Source organism: Meleagris gallopavo, chromosome 10, assembly GCF_905368555.1.
Source record: "Meleagris gallopavo chromosome 10, MGAL_WU_HG_1.1, whole genome shotgun sequence".
NCBI classification, from domain to species: Eukaryota; Metazoa; Chordata; class Aves; order Galliformes; family Phasianidae; genus Meleagris; species Meleagris gallopavo.
Window position 1 is genome coordinate 4,595,686 of NC_139413.1, and position 24,228 is coordinate 4,619,913.

A 24,228-nucleotide genomic window follows, 5' to 3' on the forward strand; every position below is an offset into this window, starting at 1 on the left:
TCTCTCGAGTAAACTTAGACCCGATTGAAAAGAAACAAAAAATAGGAACATCTGTGGATCGTTCCAGCAGAGAAACGCCTGTTGAAGTGTTAAGGTTCCATTTGTGGCCAGTTCTGGTTTGTGTTTGGGACCCTCCAGAGAGGATCCTTGTTATAATCTAAGTCAGTGTAATGCAGGGAGGTCTGAGAGAGCCTGTCCTGAATGCACTCTGGACAGGGTTGCTGTGAGCTGCTATGGGCTCCTTGTGGCTGTTAGCAGTTCTTAAGCGTAGCCGTGGCCATGCAAGTGGCTGTTCTTCCAAGCTGGAACTTGAGGAGTTATTTTATCAGCTCCTTGGTGTGATGTTTTTTCCTGATCCTTATCTTTCAGTTTGGAAAATAGTTCCTTAGCTATCGTTTTGTTGTGTTTTCGAGATAAGTTCAGGTTGGCAGCCCCTTTATTTGCTAACTAATGAGACAGTGCTTCTAACTGGTGCAATGCAACTGAGGGAAAGGAGGGGTAAGTGGTGATTGCAGATTGTGTACAGATGCCAGCAGCCTCGTAGCTGCTGATCAAAGCGGGAGCTGCATCTGTTACTGGGAGCTTGCCAGAGGGGTTGAGCTGCTCTCCAAGCTCCAAAATCCAGTCATGCACATGAAATGTGTTTCTTCTTTGATTTCTTTGCTGTCGTATAAAGTGGTAGCAACCACGTGGCCGGTAGTGGATGTGCAGATCCTCAAAATCCTCTGCTGAATTTAGCACTTGGTAGGTAAGGCCACGCAGTAGGTTATTCTATGCAGAGATATTTACCTGCAGACGTATTGTTTGGGGAAATAACCGTGCTTTCCTTTACAGGTCTGATGGGCGAGTTGCTGCCCACTCACCTGCCTTTTTCCTTCCCCTCCCAACAGAAAAGCTTGCAGAAGCTCAGCGCAGATTCACTACTCTTCGGACGGAGTTACAGTCAACGTTGGATGCACAGAAAGAAGCCAGTGGGGCTTCCGCGCTGCCACGGCGCAGAAAGCCAGTCTTCCACCTGTCCCACGAGGAGCGTGTCCAGCATAGGAATATCAAAGACCTGAAATTGGCCTTCAGCGAGCTCTACCTCAGCCTCATCTTACTGCAGAACTATCAGGTACTCACAGAGGGAAGCACTTTGAGAAAGCTCTGCGTCTACACGTCTTTGTGCTCGCGTTGCCTTCAGTTGTCTCATTCAAGCCAATTTGCCTTAGGGACCCTGGCTTAAGTTAAAGAAAGGGCCAATGCCTAGCAGCCAGCAACGTACTTGTTATAGTGTTGTGCTGAGCTGGAAGCACTTTGCTGACCTGCAGAAGGACCTCAGAGCTCTTTCTGAGCTCTCTGAGCCCAGCACTCTTGGCACGGTCACAACATGCAGTCACTCTGGGGCCTCATAATTTGGTGCTGTGTTGTTCTATGCAGGGTTAGAGCTGGGAAGGTGGGGAGGGAGCTCTTTTATCTAATGTTTGTAATGGAACTTGAAATGCTAGCGTAATGTTTCCTCTTGGTGTTACCATGGCAGTGACTCTGACCTTGCTATATCAGAATTTCTTGTTAAAACATCCACTTTAATAAAATGTTTGTAATTCTGTAGGACGCAGGCTCTTTTGCCTTGAAAGAAGTATGAGGAAACAAATCTGTAGTTGTAGTTGGACTACATGTAGCATGAGGGGACGTGATAAGTATTGCAGACAGTGATTTTGTTCCAAAATTCTAGAAGTATTAAGATCTTGGTGGGTTTTTGTTTTGTTTTTTCTGGACTTGCTCTGCTTTTAAATATCTCACTGTGTTTATTTGTTTTACCTCATTAAATAAGAATGGTTTAAAATAGAGTCTTTGACTTAAATTTGCTAGATCTGTCCTTACTAGTCCTTACTAGTAATGCCAGGAGTCTTTTTGCTGTAAGAAATACTTGAATACCACTGTGTAGTATGGACAAAACTCAACAGGAGGTGACAAAGGTCATTCCTCTGACAAATCCTTTCCTATTCTACATCAATGAAAAAAGGCATCCTGCACACTTACCTTTTTGTCTTGTGCTACCGTGAGTCCAGGAGCACTGTGTGTATGCTAAACATTTGCATAAAACCCATCTGGATTTGATAGCTTTCACTCTCCGAAAGGAGCAGAGCTTCCTTCTATGGCGTATCTTCAAAGAGAATGAGAAAGTCTGTTCCAATTGGTCTTGAAGTTGAGGACAAGGAATACATATACTAAAGCCAAATCCCATAACATTGATTTTAAGCACCTTTGAGCTTAGAATGTAAGAATTAGAAATATTCAGTAGCTTCATGTTTTAGAGAAAGAAGAGGTTGGCCTGCTGGGAGGATGGCATAGCTGGGGTTATGTCTTCCTTCGTGCAGGAAATAGAGTGAAGCCACGTAGATTGTATAAAATACTATGTTTTACAGCAAACAAACCTTGAGAAATTAATTAATATGTTGCACTCGTGGGGCAAATAATTGAGGCTGATTCGGTCTCACTGGAGTGCTGTGCATTTGCCTCGTTGGTGCATTTCCTAACTAGGCATATGAGCAAAGATTGCAAGCCTGCTGCTTCATCCTACTTGATGTTGCATAATATTATTGCACAAGTTGCACTGTTTTTTCACCTTTAATGGCAAAGCATGCCATTAGTCAGCTGACTTCAATAAATACAAGTAGTATCCAGCAGAAATGGAAGTCGGGCCTGGAGAAAGCCCTGTGCCAAGTGAAGCATCTTGAATAGCAGGACAAGCAGAACGTGTGACTGAGTGCACGACACTGGTTGTGTGAGGTGGCACCAGGAGGGATGCCACTGTGCCCTGAGGACACCAGAGTCAGGCTATAAGTCCTGCTAGTGCATGAATCAATGGTGCCAGTTCAGGCTGTGAAAAAAACCTCTGCCCCAAATCAGCATTTTGTTGCATCTTTTTCATTTCAAATTTATGAAACGGTGATCTGCTCTCCATGAGTTACAATGCTGGCTTTTCCAATGGAGAGTAATTAAAGTCTGTTGTCTGCAATAATGCAGATCAGTAATGCATTGGCTTCCTGCTCCCATCTCCCTAGCCTCATTTCCCCACCTATGGCAGGGGTCTGGTACTAAATCACTCACAGCGTAATTAGATTGGAAATAATTTCAGTGAGTAGTTGGTGCTTCTCCCCAGGGTATTGGATTCTGCTGTTTTCTGTGTTTTTCTTTCCAAGCTAATTTCTGAGCTTGTTTTGAAGTGACTCTTGCATGTGTCACTGCTGTCTGAAGGGGACGTAGAGCCTTTCGAGTTGCATTTTCTGTGCAATGAAGTACAGTATTTCAGATGCATCCTGTCACAGCAGTTGCTGCTTAATGCGGTGTGCTGAGCTTTGCCTATCTTTGTTACTGGGCGTTAGGAGAGTCTTGGGTCAGGGCTTAGCACATAGCTTGGAAATCAACCTTTATCTTTCCTGCTTTAGCGTGGTGTCCTCTGCTTATCTCACCTCCTGTGTCTGCAGGCCTAGCAGGCTGGTTTTGTAGTAGTGGGGTGGGGTGTGGTGGGGAAGAACGTGCTGTCCTGGGGCTGCACTTGGCTGGATTTCATATGCAGCTGTATGAGGATTTCCCTTCTATAATGTGCTTATTCTGAGAACTTGGAAGGTTTGGAGAAACCAGAAATCGGTAGCCTGGTTCTCTCCAGTGGGGAAAAGTCCTTGAAAAGACTAATGTGTGCCTTCCCCTGGAGGATTTGAGCCAAAACACGCTCTTTCTGTGGCTGTTTTTAAGAGCTCATTCCAACTACTGCTTTTGCAGAGACCTGTGGCTGAGCTGCGGGACCTGGGATGCACGCAGTCAGGTTCCTATGCAAGCAGAGCATGTTGGAGAAAAGTTAGGCTTATGAGTTTTGAGTAGGTCCAAAGACCGTTCGTTATTCCTTTTCTTGCTAGCCGTGGCAAATAACCAAGCTGAGGTTCAAAGGCAGTAACTGTTTCCCTCGTCTGCAGAACCTGAACTTCACTGGCTTCCGCAAGATCTTGAAGAAGCATGACAAGAACCTGGAGACAACACGAGGGGCAGAGTGGCGCGTGGCCGAGGTGGAGGTGGCACCCTTCTACACCTGCAAGAAGATCAACCAGCTCATCTCTGAAACAGAGGTGAAGATGCTGCTCTGTGTGCTGCTCCTATTGCAGCTAGAAAGCAATGGTTTCTTGTTCGCTGCTGATTCCTGTAGCATCTGGATGTAGCTTGTGTTCACCACTAGGGCAACTAGTAATTAGTGTGCCACTGATTTCTGGCGTTGCTTGCACACATTTGTTTAAGTTTGTCTTTAGCTGGCAGCTTTTCACTCTGAGAAACTCACAGTGTCATTACCTTACCAGGTGATGGTAACTGGATACATCATAGGAAGCTTTTCCTATCTTTGTTACCATGTATTGGAAGAACGTTGAACCAGACATCAAATGTAACTTGGAAGTCAACTGTTACTTTTTGTTTTAATGCAGAATCCTGTACTTACTGTTAGAATGAACTTCTGTGATGTGTGTCTTTATCTCCTTAGGAAGTGGTGACCAACGAGTTAGAAGATGGGGACAGACAGAAGGCTATGAAACGTTTGCGTGTTCCACCTTTGGGAGCAGCTCAGGTAAACAATTGATTGAGCTAAGCTTCAGCGACTTGACAAGTTGCCAAATTAGATTCAAAAGTAGTGAAAATACATGGATGTGAGCATGCTCCATAAACTGTGAGGGCAGGGTAGTCACATATTCTGCTTTAGTTCCAGAAGATATGGAAACAGCCTGCAGATTGTAGGCACGGTAACGTAGGTATGAGGTGAATAATAAAGAGAAATTTGTGCTAATTATAATGTATGCTTACATCTTAAAAGCTGCTGAGAGGCCCCAGCTCTGCTTCAGCACAGCGTCAAGATAGGTAAAAATGTTATGCAACAATTTCAGTGCTGCATTTCAAAGAGGAAGAGTGCAGTCTGAGATGAGACTGCATCCCTGATTTAAAATGTATTCTGTGAATGGATCTGATTTTGCTGATAACCTTTTTAATCCCTCATAATTCCCCCATTGCTTTGTTCACAGCCTGTACCAGCCTGGACTACATTCAGGGTTGGATTTTTCTGTGGATTGTTTGTTGCACTGAACGTGACTGTCATACTTTCAGGTGGGTATGTTCAGCAGGACCCAGCTGGCTCCCACACCCTGGTGTGGATGTGTTCTTGTCTCTTAGCAGGGGCTTGCAGCTGAGCTGGTTGGCTCATCTGGGTTAGATGAGGCTCATCTGAGCTGGGTTAGATCAGCCTGGGTCAGGTCACGCGGTTGTGAATTATTGCTGCTCAGTAATAGATCACGTCCTTCTTGTGTTACCTACGTGGATTTTGGACTCGAATGGATGGTGATTTTCTCCTCCTGGTTTCCTCCTTACTCTTGAAAGGATGTTCTGGAAGTGCAGCATCCATGTATAAAGACAAGGTGCTTGTTCTGTGAACATACATTCCTCTTCCTTTCTTGAGTGAGGTGTTCGTAGAACTTTTGCATAGCAATGATTCACAACAGAGAATAGAACGTATGTATAGCCATGTGAATACCGTGTCTTTCTTAATTTTCATTAGGAATGCATGAGAATGGCACAAAGCTGTGCCAGGGGATGTTCAGACTAGGTATCAGGAAGAATTTATTTATCATGACAGTGGCCTTGGTTTTATTCTACTTTGATCTGTCCAAGTTTGAGCTCTCACTGGAGTAAAAGGAAGGTCGGTATTCTAGATCCAGATGTGGGGCTTCATCACAAGCAGCCTTACTGTGGTGTGTGTGATTTCAGTAGTGTAACTTACGTAAGCAGTGCAACAGAAAATCAACATATCAGCTCTTGCATTTGGGAAAGCCTGTGTCTGTGTTTTGATTTGAGAGAATTTTTAATCAGATGTTTCTGTAATTGGATCTGAACATCTCCTGGGATAAAATTTCTGTTTCAGAAGCTGTTTGCTCTTCCCTTTTGTATAGTAGAGTTAGAAAGTTGACCCGTCTGTATGAAGGCTCCAGTGAATGTGTAGGAGCTGTTCTTTATTCATCAGCCTTTTTTCTTGGTGTAACTTTCATGTTTGGTCTACAAGATGCAAATAGGACTGAAGCCTGTAATGCTCATTTTATCTCAGTATTAAGAACAAAAAAGAGACACGGTTGTGAGCAGGAATTCATAAAAATGATTACACCTCTAAAGCAGATGTTGCTAAACTAGTGTAAATAATTGGTATGTTTGTATCAGCAGACATGAATCTGGTATCTCTCAGTTACTTCACATATTGAGCAAAAGCTGCATGCTAGCTGCAAGTTATTTACTTTTAATTGGACATTACGTTGCTAACCTCTATGCTACTTTTGCCAAATTGTTTTTATGATATGATTCACTAAGATAGGATTTCAGAGTTGTTTGTGTAGAACTTGTGAAGCAACATTATGCCATGGCCACAGTAGTAAACCGTATCAGTGCTGTCTGGGGCTTAGATTGAGCATCAGGAAGCATTTCTTCATGGGGGAATGTGGCCAATCATAGAATGGCTTGCGTTGGAAGGGACCTCAAGGCTCACGAAGCTCCAACCCCCCTGCTGCAGGTAGGGCTGCCAACCTCCACGTTTAATTCTAGAGCAGGCTGCCCAGGGCAGTGAGGGAGTCCCCACCACATGCTATAATGTATTGAGCTGTGCTCACCGCAGAATAAACCTCGTCTGGCTGTTCTGTCTCAAATAAAAGCGTATCTGTTCTGGTCTGCGTGGTAACTTCTGCATGTCTGATTCAGTATTTTGGGGCTACTCTGGGTTTGGTAGCAGCTGCAGACATTTCAGATAAAAAATTTGAAATGCATGCTTTAGCAATTTCATGCTCAAGACTCCTTTCTTTCAGCTTCTTCAGTGCAGCTCTCATTTCTGTCCAAGCTTGGGCTCTGTTTGCCTGAAACTGATAGTCTGTAGTTCTGTGAAAAGTGCCTGTTCTTTTCTCCCTTTAAAATGCTTATGAATGAAAAATACTCAGTGGATCTAGAACTGGGGATGAGGACAATTGTATGTGCTCTTCTCATCAAACCTCTATCAGGCAGTGGAGGTGCAGTGTTCTGCAAGGGGACTCAGCTGGACGGAGCGCTGCCTTACAGGGCTGCTCGTTGTTTGAGGTCGTTTCCAAAACCCCAAAGACTGAACAAAGCAAGGGACAGACTTTCCCATATTGCTGCCTTGTGTTGGATATTCTGTTTGGGTGCGGCTGGCAACTATATTGCTGGTTATGAATATGTATTACGTTCTGGCTGTACCTACTTCAGTGATCGGACGCAGTTCAGCGTTGCTGTAAATGCTGTAAATTGTGCTGCTTGGTTTTGTGGGCAGCTGAAATATTTGTATCTCTGTCTGGTGAGATTTCCCCTCCGTTAAAGCAGAATGTGTAAGTGGGTGTAGTGATGATTTATGCTTAGTGCTGTCCCTTGAGCCCGCGGTGTGAGACGGAGGACTTGAGATGCTGCTAATGACCTGACTGCACAAGCTGGAGAGAGAATTTTCCCCAGAATACTCATAAATCCTCGGATAGGTTAGGCAGAAGGTCCTCCAGCTGCTAGAATATGCAGGTGAATGACAAGCAGGCCATGCTTTCCTGGGCTGTGGCTGAGTATCTGAGAGCCAGAGCCAGGAAGCGGAGTGCAGGCTTGATTTGTGGCGTGACTCGTGCTATCATTAAGGCCCTTTCATCTTTTTCTTTGTCAGGTGTGGCTTTTATAGATGGACCAGATGTGTGGCCACTGGTGAGAATCTATCGAGGTGGCTTTCTCCTGATAGAATTCCTCTTTCTCCTGGGTATCAACACGTACGGCTGGAGACAGGCTGGTGTGAATCATGTCCTCATCTTCGAGCTCAATCCCCGCAGCAACCTGTCCCATCAACATCTCTTTGAGGTAAACAGCACAGACTGTTAGCAGAGGCTGAGCTGTGTGCATCAGGAGGATAAGTCCTGCACCGTTTCCTGGCGAGGAATTCTAACACAATTAGAGGAGGAAGTTGCTGAAGTCTGATTACGTTACAGGGTTGCGCACTTATTATTTTCTTATGATGAGAATTCATTGTGGGGTTTGGAATTATTTTTTCACAAGGTATCTCTGTATGTTGTCTGTCTTTCTGCAGATTGCTGGATTTCTGGGGGTTTTGTGGTGCCTCAGCCTGCTGGCATGTATATATGGTAAATTCATCTACATCCCTATGCAGGTGAATCCACTCATCTTGTATGGCTGCATGTTGCTTTTTCTCATCAACCCCACCAAAACCTTGTATTACAAGTCCCGTTTTTGGCTGCTCAAACTATTGGTAAGTCTCAAAATATAAAATAGATAAATAAAAGATTAAAAAGCTGTGGCTAAGCTGTAGCAGTTGAAATATGTGCAAGCATCAGTAATCTTCAGCACAGAGGGATGTTTTACCGTTGTACCTATGTATGCACAGAGCAGACCTGATAAATAATTACTGCAACTTATTACTTGCTATTTCTGTTTGCCTCTACTGTTGTTATCTTCATGTTGCAGGTAGTTACTAGTTAATCTTCATGTAGACAGCTGTATGTAACATGTCCCTTGATGTAGCAAAACAGTTTGCTAGGGGTTACAGGGCTGGAGGACAAGGTGATATGAATGCTTCTCAGTGCAGCTGGGCATTGCCAGTGTGGAGGGGGTTCACTGATGGAGAGGGAATCTTTGCAAAGGTTACTGCTTCCAGGTTACTGTTTCCAGCAAATCTTTTGTGATGTTAGAAGACCTTATTTTAGACCCAGCTCCTGTTTTCTTGGTAAGTTAAGTCTGGTAAATAACGAGTGTAGGTATCCATGCTACTTTGATGTACCAGTTGCAGGTGGGAGTCCAATAGAACTGTTTTCAGACTCGTTGGATGGCTCATCAGTTTCTTCCAAAATGGCTGTTTCACATGTTTGTCCCCACCCTGCAGGCCCTTTTAAATTAACCTCAGTCACTTTGGTTCCCCTGATAACTTGTTCCTGCTGGAACTACTCTGAGAGCATTCAGCAGAGGGGAATTGGGCTGGCTGACATTATTCGTAGAATCATTTTAGTGCCAATTAAGACAATTAACTCTGTCTGGAGCATGGCAAAGATGAAGCATAGAGTCATGCTTCAAGTGTGTGCGTGCAGGTATACGTGCAAGTAGTTAACCTCTTTAGCCCTGTTATTTGATTTGCTAAGTTACAGCTATTTTGGTTTCTCCCCTTTTGCCTTCCAGCATTCAGCCACCTCTCACAAATGTTCCTTTATTCCCAAGCCTCATTAGTCTTCCTGCTGTCCCTCGGTGCTAGGAAAAGTACTGCCAGTGATCTGACTGTAAGCAATCTCTGTGCTAATTTACCCTAATATCTTCACAGGGTAAGATCCTCAGTCTTCACAGAACTGTTAGTAGCTGTGCTTAGTTCCCAGAGCCTGCTCCATCTCTAGACCTTGCTGCAGCCTGCAACACAGATGTATGCGGAAGCCAATTCATCCCAAGGTCTCCTGGGGAGAAAAGCTTCATCAAAATGCAAGATTGCTATTATGGTAGAAGATGACAAAATTCTTCTGTGTGTCATGCAGAAGGGGGAAGGGGAGAAGAGACCAGACAAAACCACTCAGTGTAGCTGTGAAGCTTCTCTAATTTTTATCTCATGCAGTTGGCTGTCTGGGCATATTTTATTTCTTCTCTCACCAGCAGCTATCTGGGTGAAAGGAGGTGTGAATAGTGCAGTTCTTAGAACTCTACTTTTCACACAAACTCTGACTCGAGGAGCATTTTCTTCTCACACTTACTATGCTTCATCTCTGGCGGAAATGCAGCCTGGTGTATCGGGTGTAGCTGTGCATTATTGGTACCTCTGATTTTTCTAGAAACAAATCAGGAGGGTATGTCAGTGTTTTACAGCACTTCCTGATGGAGTGAGGAGGCTTTCTGCATCCACCTGTGCTCACTGGCTGCTTGTTGGTGCTCACGAGCGGGATCCGTGTTGATAATCCCTGGTGGACTGCAGGTCACTTCTTCATTGATCTTCCTCTGGGTGAAAAAGTGATTTAGCCTGTAGGGAGTTTAATCCCTTCTTTCTTGCCTGCGTGGCACCCTGCTGACGTGAACGTTCTTTGCCTCTGCTTCCAGGAGAGGAGCGTGCTGCATGCACTTGTGTAGGCTGAGGGAAGCAGCTCACCAAGAGGAATCAGATCAGAGCGCAGAGCATGGCATAGCATCTCCATACCGGCCTTTCTGCAGGGAGCTGAAATGGGGAATCAACTGCAGGGAGCAGAGCAGCATGAGGTGAAAATCTAGGGAAGTGTTCAGCTCTAGCTCAAGCATCTGCTGTCTCAGCACTGGCTTGAAACTGCAGTGATCAGCACCAGAAAGTTTGCGCTTGGATTGTGGAACTGCTGAAATATAATTGCAACCGATTGCTTGAAACTGAAGTTGGACTCTTGGCTGTTATTGCTTTATTCTTGGGGCCCATCTCCAGCTGAGGGTTTTGCAGGTTCCCTAGCTGGGGAAGGTGGGATCTGCTTGTGGAATGGGGATGTGCCCACACTCTCTGGTCCCTGCTGTGCAGCTGGCTCGGGCCTGGGGCAGCGTGCATCAACCCTGGTCAGAAATGGTAGCTTTTTGGGGGGGTTAGGGGAGTTCAAACAGCAGCTCCTGTCTGTGGGGATTGTGGATGGGGATAGCAGGGCCTTAGCTGGGCCATCTGCATATCTGCGACTCCTTGTCTGCTCTAACCTTTAGGTGGAAAGCTTCTGTTCTCTTAAAAGTTCTGTGCTGTCATCACCTAGTGTCCAAGTGTCTCTCATTAATCATAGAATCAGAGAATGGCTCGGGTTGGAAGAGACCTTCGAGATCATCTTTCTTCTGCTATGGGCCCCAGATGTGAACACAGTACTCCAAAAGGGAACGTCATGAGGGCAGTGCAGAGGGGGACAGTCCCTTCCCTGCCCTGTGCCACCCCTCTGTTGATGCAGCCCAGGAGCTGATGGCCTTCTGGGCTGCAAGAGCACACTGCTGGCTCGTGTCCGTCTTTCTGTCCACCAGGACCTCCAAGTCCTCCTCAGCAGGGCTGCTCTCAATGAGTTCTTCTCCCAGTCTGTATACGTGTCTGGGATTGCCCTGCCCCAAGTGCAACACCTTGCTCTTGGCATTGCTGAGCCTCCTTAGGTTCTCATGGACCCACTTTTTGAGCCTGTCCAGGGCCCCCTGGATGGCTTCCCTTCCTTCTGCTGCTTCAATTGCACTGTGCAGCTTGGTGCAAATTTGCTGAAGGTACACTTAATCCCTCTGTGAATGCCATTGATAAAGATACTGAAGAGCTCCAGCTTCCCCAGGGGGACGCTGCTTGTCACCAACCTCCACCTGAGCACAGAGCCATTGACCACAACCCTCTGGCTGCGACCACCCAACCGATTCTTTATCCACTGGATGGTCCACCATCCAAATCCATAGGACCCCAATTTAGAGATAAAGATGTTGTGTGTATTAAACTGTTAGGAAAAAAAAATTCTACGGGTAAAGATAACCAGATGGTATAAGGGGTTGCTCGTAAAAGGGAGGATGGTCTGTATGAGAAAGAAGGCTGCTGCACCTTCTCTGATCTCTGCAGCAGTGCTTCCACGCCAGGGCTGCTTTGAGAGCAGCCATCCCTCACACTCAAGCCTTTGTAATAGGTGCTGTCCTACCTGAGCACGGGAGCTTTCTGGGTCAAGGTCTCCATCTGCTATTTAATGCCTCAAAGTCTTGATCCCTTCCTTGGCTTCGAAATATAGAACCTTAAATTGGGCATTACTAGCCGAGCTGGGAACGTGTCAGTCCTTTCCTGGGTTTCCATAAGGGTGTTATCTTTTAGGTTAATAAGGAGAGCAGTATAAAAGATCATTGTTAGCCTGTGCTTTCATTAATGTAAAGGTTCATAAATCTCTGAACTACAGGATGGTGCTGGGGCTGTCTCTTTGAGAAATTGGCCGTTAGTAGCTATAACTAACTGGGTAGAGAGAGTTGTAATCGAAGGTAATGGACCGTGAAAGCTGGCTGGTTTGAATGTAGCAAGGGAAAGTGGACTGGGATGAAGAGGGAGTTTAACTGACACTTAATAGGATCTCCTCTGCTCTCTGTTTAACTCTTCGGTGCTGGAGGGTTTGGGAGATCCAGCTGAATAATGGTACTCACTGGTACAACTCTGAACGCCAAAGAACAGTTAAGTACACTGAGACACGGTCAGATTAAGGGCCAAGTTATGGGTCTCTTATCTGACTGACGTTAAGTCTGATGGACATCAGTTAAGTTAACATGTGGCTGAAAGAAAGCGCCTGAAGTGCCTGGTCAGCATGAGGAGCACTGGGAAGAGTTCTTACATGGAGACTGCGAGCTTGGTTGGGAAAATGAAAAGTTGGAGTGGATGTTAAGTTAAGCACAGGAGGAGAATTAAAAGTCTGGAAGCAGGAATTCTATTTGTACTTGAAATAGGGAGACAGTTATCTTTCTTTTTTTTTAGCAGGAGCAAAAGATCAGCAACAGATCTGCAAGTATTTTTTTTTAATTCCCGTATTTGTTCGATGCTGTGATGTTCTGTTGCTGCTGATGGGTCTTTGCTAACATGTCACACAAATTATCCCTTTTTCTTTCAACAGTTTCGAGTGTTCACTGCTCCCTTCCACAAGGTGGGCTTCGCAGATTTCTGGCTGGCTGATCAGCTCAACAGCCTGGTTGTAATACTCATGGATCTGGAATATATGATTTGCTTCTACAGCTTCGAGGTTCAGTGGACGGACAGCGATGGGCTTCTGGCAAATACAGGTAGAGAAATGCTGACAGCCTTGTGAGCGCTGTCAGAATGACCTGAAAAATACCAAGCAAGGCAACTTCTTAGGCAGCTGGTTTGAAGGGGCCAACTAACGACACGGAACTGAAATAACTGGCCTTTCTTATAAGCGTGGCATTGGAGAGATTCTCCCACTTCTTGCTTCCATCCAGAGAAATGGAATTTCACTTCAGTGCTCGTTTCCTAACCCAGTCGTTTGGCCTGACTTGCACATTCATCAGAGGATGTTAGAGCACTTATTGATTGGAAAGACAAAACGATTTTCCTGGCGTTGTTTCATTTCAGTGGTTTAACCACGTATTTGCTTTTAGCCTGTTGCTGTTGCTTAGCACAAAAACGAGTTGCGTGAGGTTGTTAACCACAATTTTCAGTGCTGTAGCCTGGTTCTAAAAGGCTCCATCAGCATAGCCTGAAGCAAGAGAGAATTGAGAAACTTCCTCAGAAGCCCTTATTTGTCACATTCGATGCTATAAGAGCAGGGTGGTGCGTGCTCTGCCTCTCTCCTTTCTAGCCATGGAAGTCACAGAGCTGGTGTGTGAATTTTGACTTTGGCCTTCCCAGTGGCAAAGCCATACCTGGCTCCTACTGCATCAGGCTGTGTTCTTTCCATTTTAATCAGTGACTGCTGGCAAATTGTGTTGTCTGATGGTTTTGACACTTGCTAAGAGAGATTGCAGCATGCTTCAATAAGCATCAGCGTTCGCTTTGTTTTTCCAATCTGTCTGATCTTTATCTTCCATTTATGACAGTGTTGGAATTAACTACGTATTTATCTTATTTAAAAAAAAAAAGAACAAGTTATAAAGCAACTGCGTGGATAATGACTTGTCCTCCAAACCCTGGAATAAAGTGCTTCAGAATAACTATCAGCTAACGAAGCTGTCTCCGTTAGTTTGAGTAAGAAACAAGCATTTGTTTTAAATGTGCTGAGCAAGACTGCAGAAAAATATGGTATGCTTGGGGGGTTGCACTTAGAGCTGGGATTTTCTTGGTTGCTTCCTTAACAAGAGGACCTTCAGGCTTCATGTGTGACATGGTGCTGTGTTTGTGTAGCTGCCTCTCACCCCAGTTGTTCGATCTGTGTTCATGCTTTGCTCCATCTTTCAAAGATCGTAATAAATAAATGGTAACGTGTTTTTTTCACATGCAAGAAAAGTTAAAAGTTACTGAGTCTGTATCCCTGATGCTTTTTTCTTGCAGATAATCAGATTTGTTACAGCTACTCCTACGGAGTGAGAGCAGTTGTCCAGTGCATCCCTGCTTGGTTGCGATTCATCCAGTGCCTGCGCCGGTACCGCGATAACAAACGGGCCTTTCATCTGGTTAACGCTGGAAAATATTCCACCACCTTCTTTGTGGTGACATTTGCAGCCCTCTACAGCACTCACAAAGGTACTGGTTATGTTGGAAGGTCGTTTGCCCGTCGGCCCCTGCTCCTCAGCTGTGCTTATCAGATCACGCTCTAGAAGGAATGCTGACAGACCACCTCAGCCACTTTCTTACCAAGTTCGAGTGATAGCAATATGAAAACGCAGTGTTGGTTCTTTATATTTAAGTATTGTGTCATGGTGCTGAGCTGGTTTTCCTTTGGTGATTCTGTTGTTGGGAAACGGTCATCGTTTATCTGCACAGCTGTGGTGGGGCAGATATGTCTCGCCAGCTTTTTCTGTTGAATAAGAACATCCTGGGCTAAGTCATGGGATTTTCCTCTGCCGTGGGGAAAAACTTAGGATTGGCTTCCCCTTGAATCATAGACTTTGGCCTTTCAGCATCTGTGAAACATCTCAGTGGAAAGTCGAAGGGCTGCCTGGCTGGTAAAGATTTTACTTGAGGTATTTTTTGCATACCTGCTCTAAAGGAGGAAACTGGAATACCTGTCAGTTCTTGCTGTGATGGGAGGTTGGGTGGGAGACGTCTAAGGAGTGGGAGAACGTAGGAAATACTTCTGCCTTGGCATTCATGAACAGTTACAGCTTGTCTGTCATCCCTAAACACAGGGAGATGTGCACAGTGCTGGGAAAACGCCCTCTCTGGATTTTCCTGTGTGTTTTTATCCATGTTTTTTTTCTGCATCTGGCAGGGAGTTGTTTCCAATCCATTTAACTGCAGATTGAGCTCTGATCCCCAAGTTCCCCATCTCCCTGGAAACGACAATTACTTGATTCTGCTTCTTGCTCTGAAGGAAAAAGCTTTTCGTTTCTGCACTTCAGGCAGTCACCCTGCCTCTCATTGTTCTCAAGTCCTCAAAGCTGTATTCTTTTATTTGAAAATATACGCCTCCTTTATCTCCTGGAATTAGTAGCTGCACATGCTCATGAGCTATTGCTTATCCTGAAATATGAGTGTGGCAGAGCAGGGAAAAGGGTTGGATGTATGCTCCTAGTTCCCATGCTGGTTGTGGGTGGGGAAGCAGGGTTATTAGAAACGTTCCTGTGGCCAAGAAGTGGTAGTTTTGGAGCCATGCATGTAACATTAGCCAAGCTTTGCATCTTAATGGCACAAACCCAGAGTGGCAACAGTGGTGATGTACGCTGTCAGAGCTCTTCACCTTGCTCCTCGTGCATCCCCTCCTGCTGCTCCCCCACAGGGCTTGCTCCCATTGTAAGTTGCTTGGTGCCACCCTGCAGCCCTCTCCTTCCAGCCCTGCAATCTGTTAGTCCCAGCTGCTAAACTGTGAGATGAGACACATACAGATTGCCTGGCTGTGGTCAGTGCTGGTATGGTTTATATATAGTGCCTGCCTTTAGGAGGCTGAGGGATGCTTCTGCCTCCCGTGGGGACGCTGCTGAAGAGCCCCCTGTGGGAAGGCTGGGGTGGGTTTGGGACAAGAGGAAAGCCAGCATCTGGGTAAACATCCTATGGAAGGACTTGACCTTATCCTGCTCCCTGAGAGGTTTGCATCCATGCCAATGCTCTGACCCTTGTTCTCATTGCTGCCGCACACAACTGCTGTCTGCCCCTGGCAGCTGGCAGGCAGTGGGCTGTAACGAGGTGTTTACGAGCCCAGCCCAGGCTCCTTCCAGTGCCTGAGAACTCGGTGACTCCCTGCTTTGCTCTGTCCCCAGCTGGTAGTGCGTAGCTGTTGGTGTCACGCAAAAATAAATGAAAATTTGGGAGCTTCGTGGCATTTGGAAATGACACATCGCACAGCTTTTGCAAATGTCACTGCGCCCGGACTGGCAGTGGTTTTGTGAGCACTGCCTGAAGACCTTGCTACATCTCATCAGTGCTTTTGGCCATATCTCCCTGCTGCCAGAAACGCGCCCTTGGAACTTCTTAATTCTGCTGAGATCTCTTGGAATCGTATCTGTGTTCTTTGCACGCGTTTCCCCTTCTCTAAACTTGGAGTCAGATGGACTGTTAGCAAGTGTTCACCATGTTGCTGTTGGAAGTAGAAGCGCTGCTCCCCCACGCTTTCTGTCTGCCTAAGTATAGCAGAGGCAAACACTGGTCTCTTGTTTACAAAACAACTACTAGGGGCTATGGATGTTTGCTGCTAAGAACACCAACACTGCCCCAAACAGGTGTCAAGCGAGTAAAAATCCTTGCTACTTAGACCTGTTCTAAGTGACAGCTAGTAATGAACCTGCTAATTGCTGTTTTAACAAGAGTTTTATTTAAACGGTTTTTCATGCCTCTGTTTGCAAGTCTATGACTTATAAGTCTGGAATGAGAGCTTTCAGCTGCCAGGAGAAGAGGGTAATTTGTGGCCTTTTCTTGGGAGGTCAGGTAATGTACACCAGGCTGTTCTCCCTGGGAGTCCCGAGGAACATCACGGCCCTCTGGGGAGGGTTGTCTTCCTCCTCTGAGTTAGAACAGCGAATAATTTGTAGTTGTTCTTTAGGTTTTCTCATGTCTGCCAGCTGCGTGGAGATGGGCTGTGTGGTTAGGAGGGTTCGTCAGCATTAAAATCCAGCTAATTCACCTGGAATGCACTTATATGGCGCTCTTGTGCTGGATTTTCATATACTGGTTGAAAACAACTGGAGCCAAACAAATGTACAAATGCCACTTTGTTATGAATAACTGACAAGTGCCTATGTGGTACTGCTTTATCCGTAGCTGCTAGAGCAAAGGTTCCCCCCAGCAGCGACACAGCGGGCTCTTGACTCAGTTTCCCCAAAGGACTGCAGTTTAATAACCCCTCATGCAGCGCATAATTCTGGTTAGAGAAGCAATTTTCTTCCTTAGGGTTTGGATTCCAAATGCAGCTTGCTCTGCTCTTTATGCTGTGCTGTTAGATCCAAGGCACCAGAGTACACACAGTTAGTCCTCTCCCAGACTGGCGCTCTCCTTGTCCTGGAATGAAGCTTGTTTTGCAGAGCCCCCTCCAAGCTATCATCTCCCACATTAGTGCCGCTCAGTGAGAGCCCCTCAGAGAGCAGGAGCAGTGAGCGCTGACTCGAGCTGCCCGCCCTGCTGCCAGCTCACAAACACAAGCACATTTCAGAGAAGACAGCAGGAACCAAAGGGCAACTGTTGCTAAGCTCCCAAAGGAAGAATTCTCAGTATTTTTATATCGCTCAAAGGAATGGGAAGCAAAGGCCGTGTTCTGTAAATATAGTCCTCTGGAATATGTTTGCACAGGCAAATGAGGCCTATCTGTAACTCTAAGCTACCTAGCAACTGCAGCGTGTGCTGGCTGCAGTGCAGCAGAGCAGCAGCCCTGTCCCCTGTAACTTGCTTTTTTTAAGCTGAAAACTGTGAAGCTTGCTGCCTTTCCAAGGAATAGAGATATGACCAGATGAGGCAGCAGTCGTCCCAAGATTAATGAGCTTCTGCATGAAGGTGTTGGACCATCTCTTACTCATAGCGAGCTTCAAGCAGGCCTGAACAGATGAAGATGAATGGGCAATGTGCTGCTGTGCGGAAACCCGGTGGAAGGCTGCAGGTCTGTTTCCCACTCCTCATTCATCACAGTGGTTGAGGTTGCTGCCAGCCTTGACACCGAGAGGTGCAGCTCACTTCAAACTGGAATGGGTCACTGTTTCTCCCTGGGTCCGTCCTAGCACTGCACAGCTGTGGCTTCCAGGTGAGGGGACGGTGGGTGCTACTGGGAGCTGTATCAGAGGATACCTGGCTGTGTCTTAACTCTGCCATCCTCTACCTGCCAAAGTGCTGGTGGCTTAGTTGGGGCATCACTGATAGCTTGTTGCCGCCGTGTTAGAAACTGCAGGACGTGACCCCCGTGGAGGGAATTTGCAGAGAGGTGGAATGGTAATTCATTGTGATCCTGAATGGCTACAGCTGGAGATGAGCGAGGCAACGTGAGAGCTGGGGCTGAAATGAATTAAAGGAGTCAGACATTGGTGCAGGAAATAGCAATGCCTCTTAAACAGGAGGGAGGTCATCTTTTTACACTGGTAGAGAGCGATAAGGCAAGAGGGAACGGCTTTAAACTAAAAGAAGGGAGATGTAGATAAGATGTCAAAGAAACTTAGCACTGAGAGAGTGGTGAGGAGCTGGCACTGCTGCCCAGAGCTGTGGGTGCCCCATCCCTGCAGGTGCCCCAGGCCATGGATGGGCCCTGGGCACCCTGAGCTTTGGGGACGGCCAGCCCGTGGCAGAGAGTAGAGCTTGGTGATCTCTGAGGTCCCTTCCAACCCAATCATGCTGTGATCTTGTGGCGGTAAAACGAGTGGGGAGAAACTAGCAAAGCAAAACAAAAGGATGCTTAGAGTTCAAGTGCAAATTTTTAGTTAAAAAGGGCCTTTTTTTTTTTTTTTTTTATGGCAGAATGGAACCACAGTATTTGTGAGACCCCGTTTCCTTTGTTATTCCTTGCATGTCAGTACAAGATCTCTCTTTCTCCGTGTTGGAACAGCTGTCAGCACTGTGGCAAGCCAGATCGTTTGATTTAGGTGTCACAAGAGCCTTAGAGAGAGCTTAGATTGGCCTCTTGAAGTAAAACAAACTTTGTAATGGGATTAACTGTCTTTCCTAAGTGGCTGCCTTCCTGCTGCTCGCCTTAGCACAGCATACCGGCAGCTCCATCAGGGTGATTATTTGGAGCCAAAATGTGCAATGTCTGTCACATTGCTGTGAGCTAGGATGAATTTTGGTCTGAAACCCTGTCATCCCATGCCCAGGAGGCCCTCAGTAATGAGTTGTGTTCATTAGCCAGTCTTTCTGATCCTTTTTTCCGGCAGAGCGGTGGCAGTGTCATTAGCAGAGTAGGTGAGGCATTGCCACGGGGCAAACATTTCCATCCCGGCCTCTGACCCCATCCCAGAGCCAGCCTGGCTTCCCATGCCAGCTCATTGGCTCTAATTGCTCACCCAGGGCTCCAGGTGATGCTGTGGATGGAGGGGGACCCGCCCCCGACCGAGCCCCGTGCCTGGTGGCACGCATTTATAGGCAGTGGGATTGGGAGCTGCCTCTGCACCCTGAGTGTCAGCACAAACGAGGCGTGAAATCCCGCAGGGACATTTTCCAATTCTTTGTAGGCCTTTAAATGTCAAGTGGGATGCTTGGTGGTGCCAGCAGCCGGGCTGTGGGGGAGAGGCACCTCGGCACCCTACCAGGCAATGAATCATCCATCTGGTTCCAGCTTAACGTGACTGGAGAAGCGAGAGCGCTAATGAGTGAGGTGTAAGTAAGAGGGATGGCCTACCAGTTTACCTTCCAAATCTGTGCCAACCTGGGGTTTTCTGGGGCTGCAGGAACCTGGGAGGTGCAATAAGTCACCGTTGGTTTATTTGTTTTGGTGAGGGACATCATCAGTGGGCATGGTGGGGAAGGGTGGATGGTTGGACTAAATGATCTTAGTGGTCTTTTCCGACCTTAATGTTTCTGAGTCCCTAGATCAGACCACAGCATTTATTTTTGATGGTGAATTCAGCTATTCTTATTAGTGAGACTGCTGGCAAATGGTTGCATTGGAAGCCCCATCCTTCTCAGTTAAACACCCCCCCGGTAACACTTCTCAGACGTGAGAGATGACACTGGGAGAGGAATCCAATCTGTCAGCAGGGAGTGGTGTGCTTCCTCCAGCTTGCAATTAAACCATGCATCTCCCTAACAAAAAGAATGCTTATCCATGAGAGTGCTTATCCAGGCTGGATGTGGCTCTGGGCAGCCTGGTCTGGTGGCTGGCGACCCTGCACATAGCAGGGGTTTGGAACTGGATGATCGCTGTGGTCCTTTTCAACCCAGGCCATTCTGTGATTCTACGATATGGTGATTCAAAGTTAGACGCAGTTATATTGTCCTACACAACCCAGTGTAAATCAGCAGAATATATATATTTATTTAGTCAAAACAGGATTTGGGGATTTCCCCGTTCTACAAACTCAGGATTGAAATAGGAGAAGAAATTAGAGGTTGACTCCTGACAGCTCTTCAGTGCTATCTCCTGCTGCTTTACTTTAAATTGCGCCCTGAGGCAAGAGTAGAGGTTTGCAGAATCTAAGGGAAGGTTGTTCTTAGGAAGTGGTTGGTATTTGACAAAGCCTGTCAGCTCACAATGAGCCCTGCTTGTGCTCCTCAGGGCTGTTTGCCTTTTTACTGCACTAAGCCCACCATGCGCTCTGCCATCGATCAGCATTAAATAGAGATTGCTGCTGGCTGGGGGAGCACTGCTGCCCTTCCTTCCTTCATAGGGGTAGTTAGGGCTCGGGAAGACTTGGTTTCAAGCCATAAGGTGGTAGTAGGCACGTGCTTTGGGATGCCATCTGATGGCTCTTCTCTTGTAAGTAAGTCAGTCACTTCTGGCTCTCACTCCTCCTTTTGTGTGCTGGGGTGCAGCTGAGCACATCGCTCACCACCTACCTGGGTGCTCACAGCCTACCTGGGTACGTGCTCAGTTTGCTAACAATTCCCACTGGGCACGCTGTAAATATGTATTTCTTTCATTTGGGTTCCGCCTGATCTGAGGCTGAATGGCTTGCCATTAAAGGAGCCTGTGTTTGGCAAGCCTTGATCAAGGGGCTTCTGATTCATGCTGGAGGTGGAACTGCTCCACTCAGTCAGATTGGCATCGTGCAGCAGGGCTCACCTGGCTGTGTTTCCTGATAACCTCAGACTTCTGACAGCTTTTATCACAGCTTCCACCATCAGCAAAGCCTGCAGCTGGCAGTGGTGGCTGACACACCACGAGTGCTTATCGAGGGCTGCTGTGCTCTTATCCAGGTCTTCAATAATACATGGCATTGATTTCTTCTTTTTTTTTTTTTTCTTGCCTGTGTTGAATACCATATAGTGTTTACATTCCCCAGAATAATTCAGCAGGGTAAACAGATAGTATTCTTTGGAAGTAAAGTCAATATTAACTGCATTTGGAATAGTATTTGCTGTCTATCTTTGATGGAAAGCGACTTTTCTCTTGCCTGTGTTTGGAAGGGGCTATAATTTCTGCACAGTATTACTCTCTCAGAATGCACGTCAGAAACTCTTTCCCCCGTGGCTGCTGTTGGTATCGAATATATTTGTCTATCAGCAGTTTTTGCAGGCAGTAAATACAGTTGCTACACGTGCCTGTGGCTGTTTTCCTGCTCTATGGCCATTCACAGCTTCAGTTCAAAGGTTGAAGCCTTCCATTATTTATCTGTGTGACCTTCTGGGGCAATTTGCGGGTGTGTTTGTGCAGGGTACCCACTGGGATTGCCTTTTACAGGAGCAGCTGAGGATGCTAATGGAAATCCTGCAGTGAAGGTTGCAAGTGGCCCTGGCAGCGTGCAGCTCCCCCTCATCTCTGCAGCAAGCGGAGGTGCCACAGGTGCTGCAGCAAGGCACTGAACTCAAGTAGCCTCTGATCTGACACAGCCCAGCACCTCCAGGTTGCAGGCATGCTCATTAGAACACACATGAAAATAGCAAGAGGAGCTGAAGCTGTGCTTACAGCTTCATGTGTTGCAGTTTTGTGCTGACGGTGTTTCCTCGTGCCTGTGCTGTTTGGAATGGCTTTGTAGCTCGGGATGGTGCTGGGTGGCAGCACAAAAGGCCTCACACCTCCGACTGCCAGCTATGCTGCAGAAGGTTTTCTGCAGCCCGTGGCATGATGAGAACTTGAGTCTCTTTCCCCTCTCGGAGGTGTTGAGATCTACCAGGAGTCCAGTGCACCTCTGTCATCCCGAGACTCTCTAGTGGTGAATCTGGTGGTTTCTAGCACATCATTAAACAAAATAAAAATAGGATGAAGCAGCTCGTGTTGAAATAGACCCTGACATCGTACATACACACAGCAACGTATTGCTCCTCAAAAACTGGCAGGCGGTAGATGGAGCCTCTGGGCAGAATGCAGATGCCTTGATTTTCTACCCCCCTGAGCAGTGCTGAAGAGGGCCACTAGGACCAGCCAGTGGAGATTGAGATATAATTGCTTGCCTGGAGCAGTAACATATTTCTGTGCGCCAGCTGAATACCAATGAGGCCAGGAGGAAGGAAGGTATCAAACAGAATGGCAGGCAGGAGGAAAAAGAAGGTAAGTGATTAAAGGATGGGACTCAACGGCCGAGGCTGAAGACAATAGGCTTGTTCTGATGAGAGCGTTCTGCCAGAGAGTGGATTTGGTTTTGTAATGAAGTTTTTCAGGAGCTGAGTGCACTGCAGGATGGTGGGTGAGAGAGAATTCAGGAGCCAGTGGGGGGATTGGAGGGCTAGGATGGTCTGGGTCCATCCCCTCCATGAATGGAGGATGTCCCAGCAATGCCACTTGGCTGCTCCTCACTGCTGCAGGGCACTGCCAGGGATGTAACCCTCAGCACTGCCTCCCACTACTCCCTGAAGGTGTAGAGTTCCAGTATGCTTGAATTCTGTCCTTGAAAACAAACCAAACCCAAACCAAACAGCCTGGCCCAACCTTCAAGCTTAAGCCCCTGTAGGGAGCCTGCAGCCTGCAGGGTAGTTTGGAGTGTTTTAGATGTTGGAAAGCACTTAACCCCTTAGCTGCCTCTTGGAATGATCATTTAGGATCTGGTAGGGGAACTGAACGTGGAGATGTTGTGAGCCAAAAATAACGTAGGAGGGCACAGCCTTCGAGTCTGGGTCACTGCACATCAGCAGCTGTCTGTTTTTCCCAATGAAAAAAAACTAGTGAAGGAGCTGTTGGGGGAGGGCAGTGTCTTGCAATTGATTGCTAATTGATAAGCCTCAAGCATCACCTGAGCCCCGTTTTGTGCCAGCAGCACTTGGAAATGTGGCATTGGAGCCCATGTGGTGCAGGACGTCCACGTGGCAGCCGGGTCAGAGCTGCCCTGGATGCCACCAAGGCTGCAGGGAGAGGAGGGTGAGGGCACCGCTGCTGGCCCTGTGTGACAGCAGGCAGGCTGGGCAGACCTGCACGGCTCAAGTGAATCTCTTGTCCTTTTCCCCTGCTGATTCGAAGCTTGGCTGCAGAAATTGGTTTTAATAGGTTTGCTTTAGGGGATGTGTTTGGAAAAGAGAACGAGCGTGTGTGTTTGACCTATATCCTGCACATCGTGTCCGGGGAGCCTGGAAGGCATAATGGGGAGAGCGTGCTCTTCCACCATGCCCCTCGTTTTCACCCCATTAATTTTGTCGGATCGCTGCCGTACGTTTGTATCAGAGTGCTAAGAAGGGAAGGAGAGAGCAAACGGCCCCGTTGTTTTCCCCTGTTCTGAAGCAGCCGGTGGGATTCCCATGCCGTCCGTCTTCTTTCGGGTTGTTAGGGGACTAATTTGCTGTTTACGTTTTTGCAAACTGAGCCACGCTCTTACGAAACCCTCCTCGTTGCCTCCTTGCTTTTCCTTTGTACAGCCCGTGTCCTTTGTGAAATGCGGCCCTCAGCTTCCCCCTGCTGTCCGGACTGAGGATGACAACGAGCCGGCATCACCTGCCACGAAAACGAACGTTGTACTGCACGTCTCGGTTCCAAATGCAAAACGTTGACTGAGTTTACGTAGGCTTTTTAAAGAAGCAATCCACTTCAGGTTGTACACAAGTGTGCTGTTCTTCTCTTTTGCAGCTAAAAACCACAGCGACACCCAAGTGTTCTTCTACCTGTGGATTATCTTCTATTTCATCAGCTCTTGCTACACCCTCATCTGGGACCTGAAGATGGACTGGGGTCTCTTTGACAAAAATGCTGGTGAAAATACCTTTCTTCGAGAAGGAATCGTCTACCCACAGAAAGTGAGTATGTTAGAGATGGCTAACATAAATGGATTTCCATCTGGTTCAGCTGCAGGTTGCAGTTGGCTGCTTTGTGCCCCCTGCGTGCTGGGCACGAGGATGTTCCAGCAGCAGAGTTGGTTTCAAAGAGATGCTGCTGCTGGTGCTTTTAGTGAACGGGGAACATTCTCTCTCTGCTGCCTCTGCACCAGGATGGTTGTACCTACAATGAGATGTTATGCAAATGTAAGGCAATTTAAAAACAGACCTTGGCACAACTGCGCAATGCTTTGCATAGATGACTGGCGGGGTCCTTTCCCCAGGAACGAAGGGGATGTGTTACC

The 24,228-nt window shown here is 46.9% G+C and overlaps 1 protein-coding gene across 1 annotated transcript in view; it reads left to right on the plus strand.

Moving 5' to 3' along the window:
• The window catches only part of XPR1 (xenotropic and polytropic retrovirus receptor 1), a 76,467-nt gene that overhangs the window by 49,944 nt on the left and 2,295 nt on the right, over window positions 1–24,228 (plus strand). The window contains exons 4-12 of the mRNA XM_085232197.1: window positions 891–1,114; window positions 3,957–4,106; window positions 4,511–4,594; window positions 5,043–5,124; window positions 7,709–7,896; window positions 8,123–8,302; window positions 12,624–12,789; window positions 14,015–14,206; window positions 23,739–23,905. Of these exons, the coding sequence (XP_085088323.1) occupies window positions 891–1,114; window positions 3,957–4,106; window positions 4,511–4,594; window positions 5,043–5,124; window positions 7,709–7,896; window positions 8,123–8,302; window positions 12,624–12,789; window positions 14,015–14,206; window positions 23,739–23,905 (1,433 nt within the window). The remainder of the gene's footprint in view (window positions 1–890; window positions 1,115–3,956; window positions 4,107–4,510; window positions 4,595–5,042; window positions 5,125–7,708; window positions 7,897–8,122; window positions 8,303–12,623; window positions 12,790–14,014; window positions 14,207–23,738; window positions 23,906–24,228) is intronic.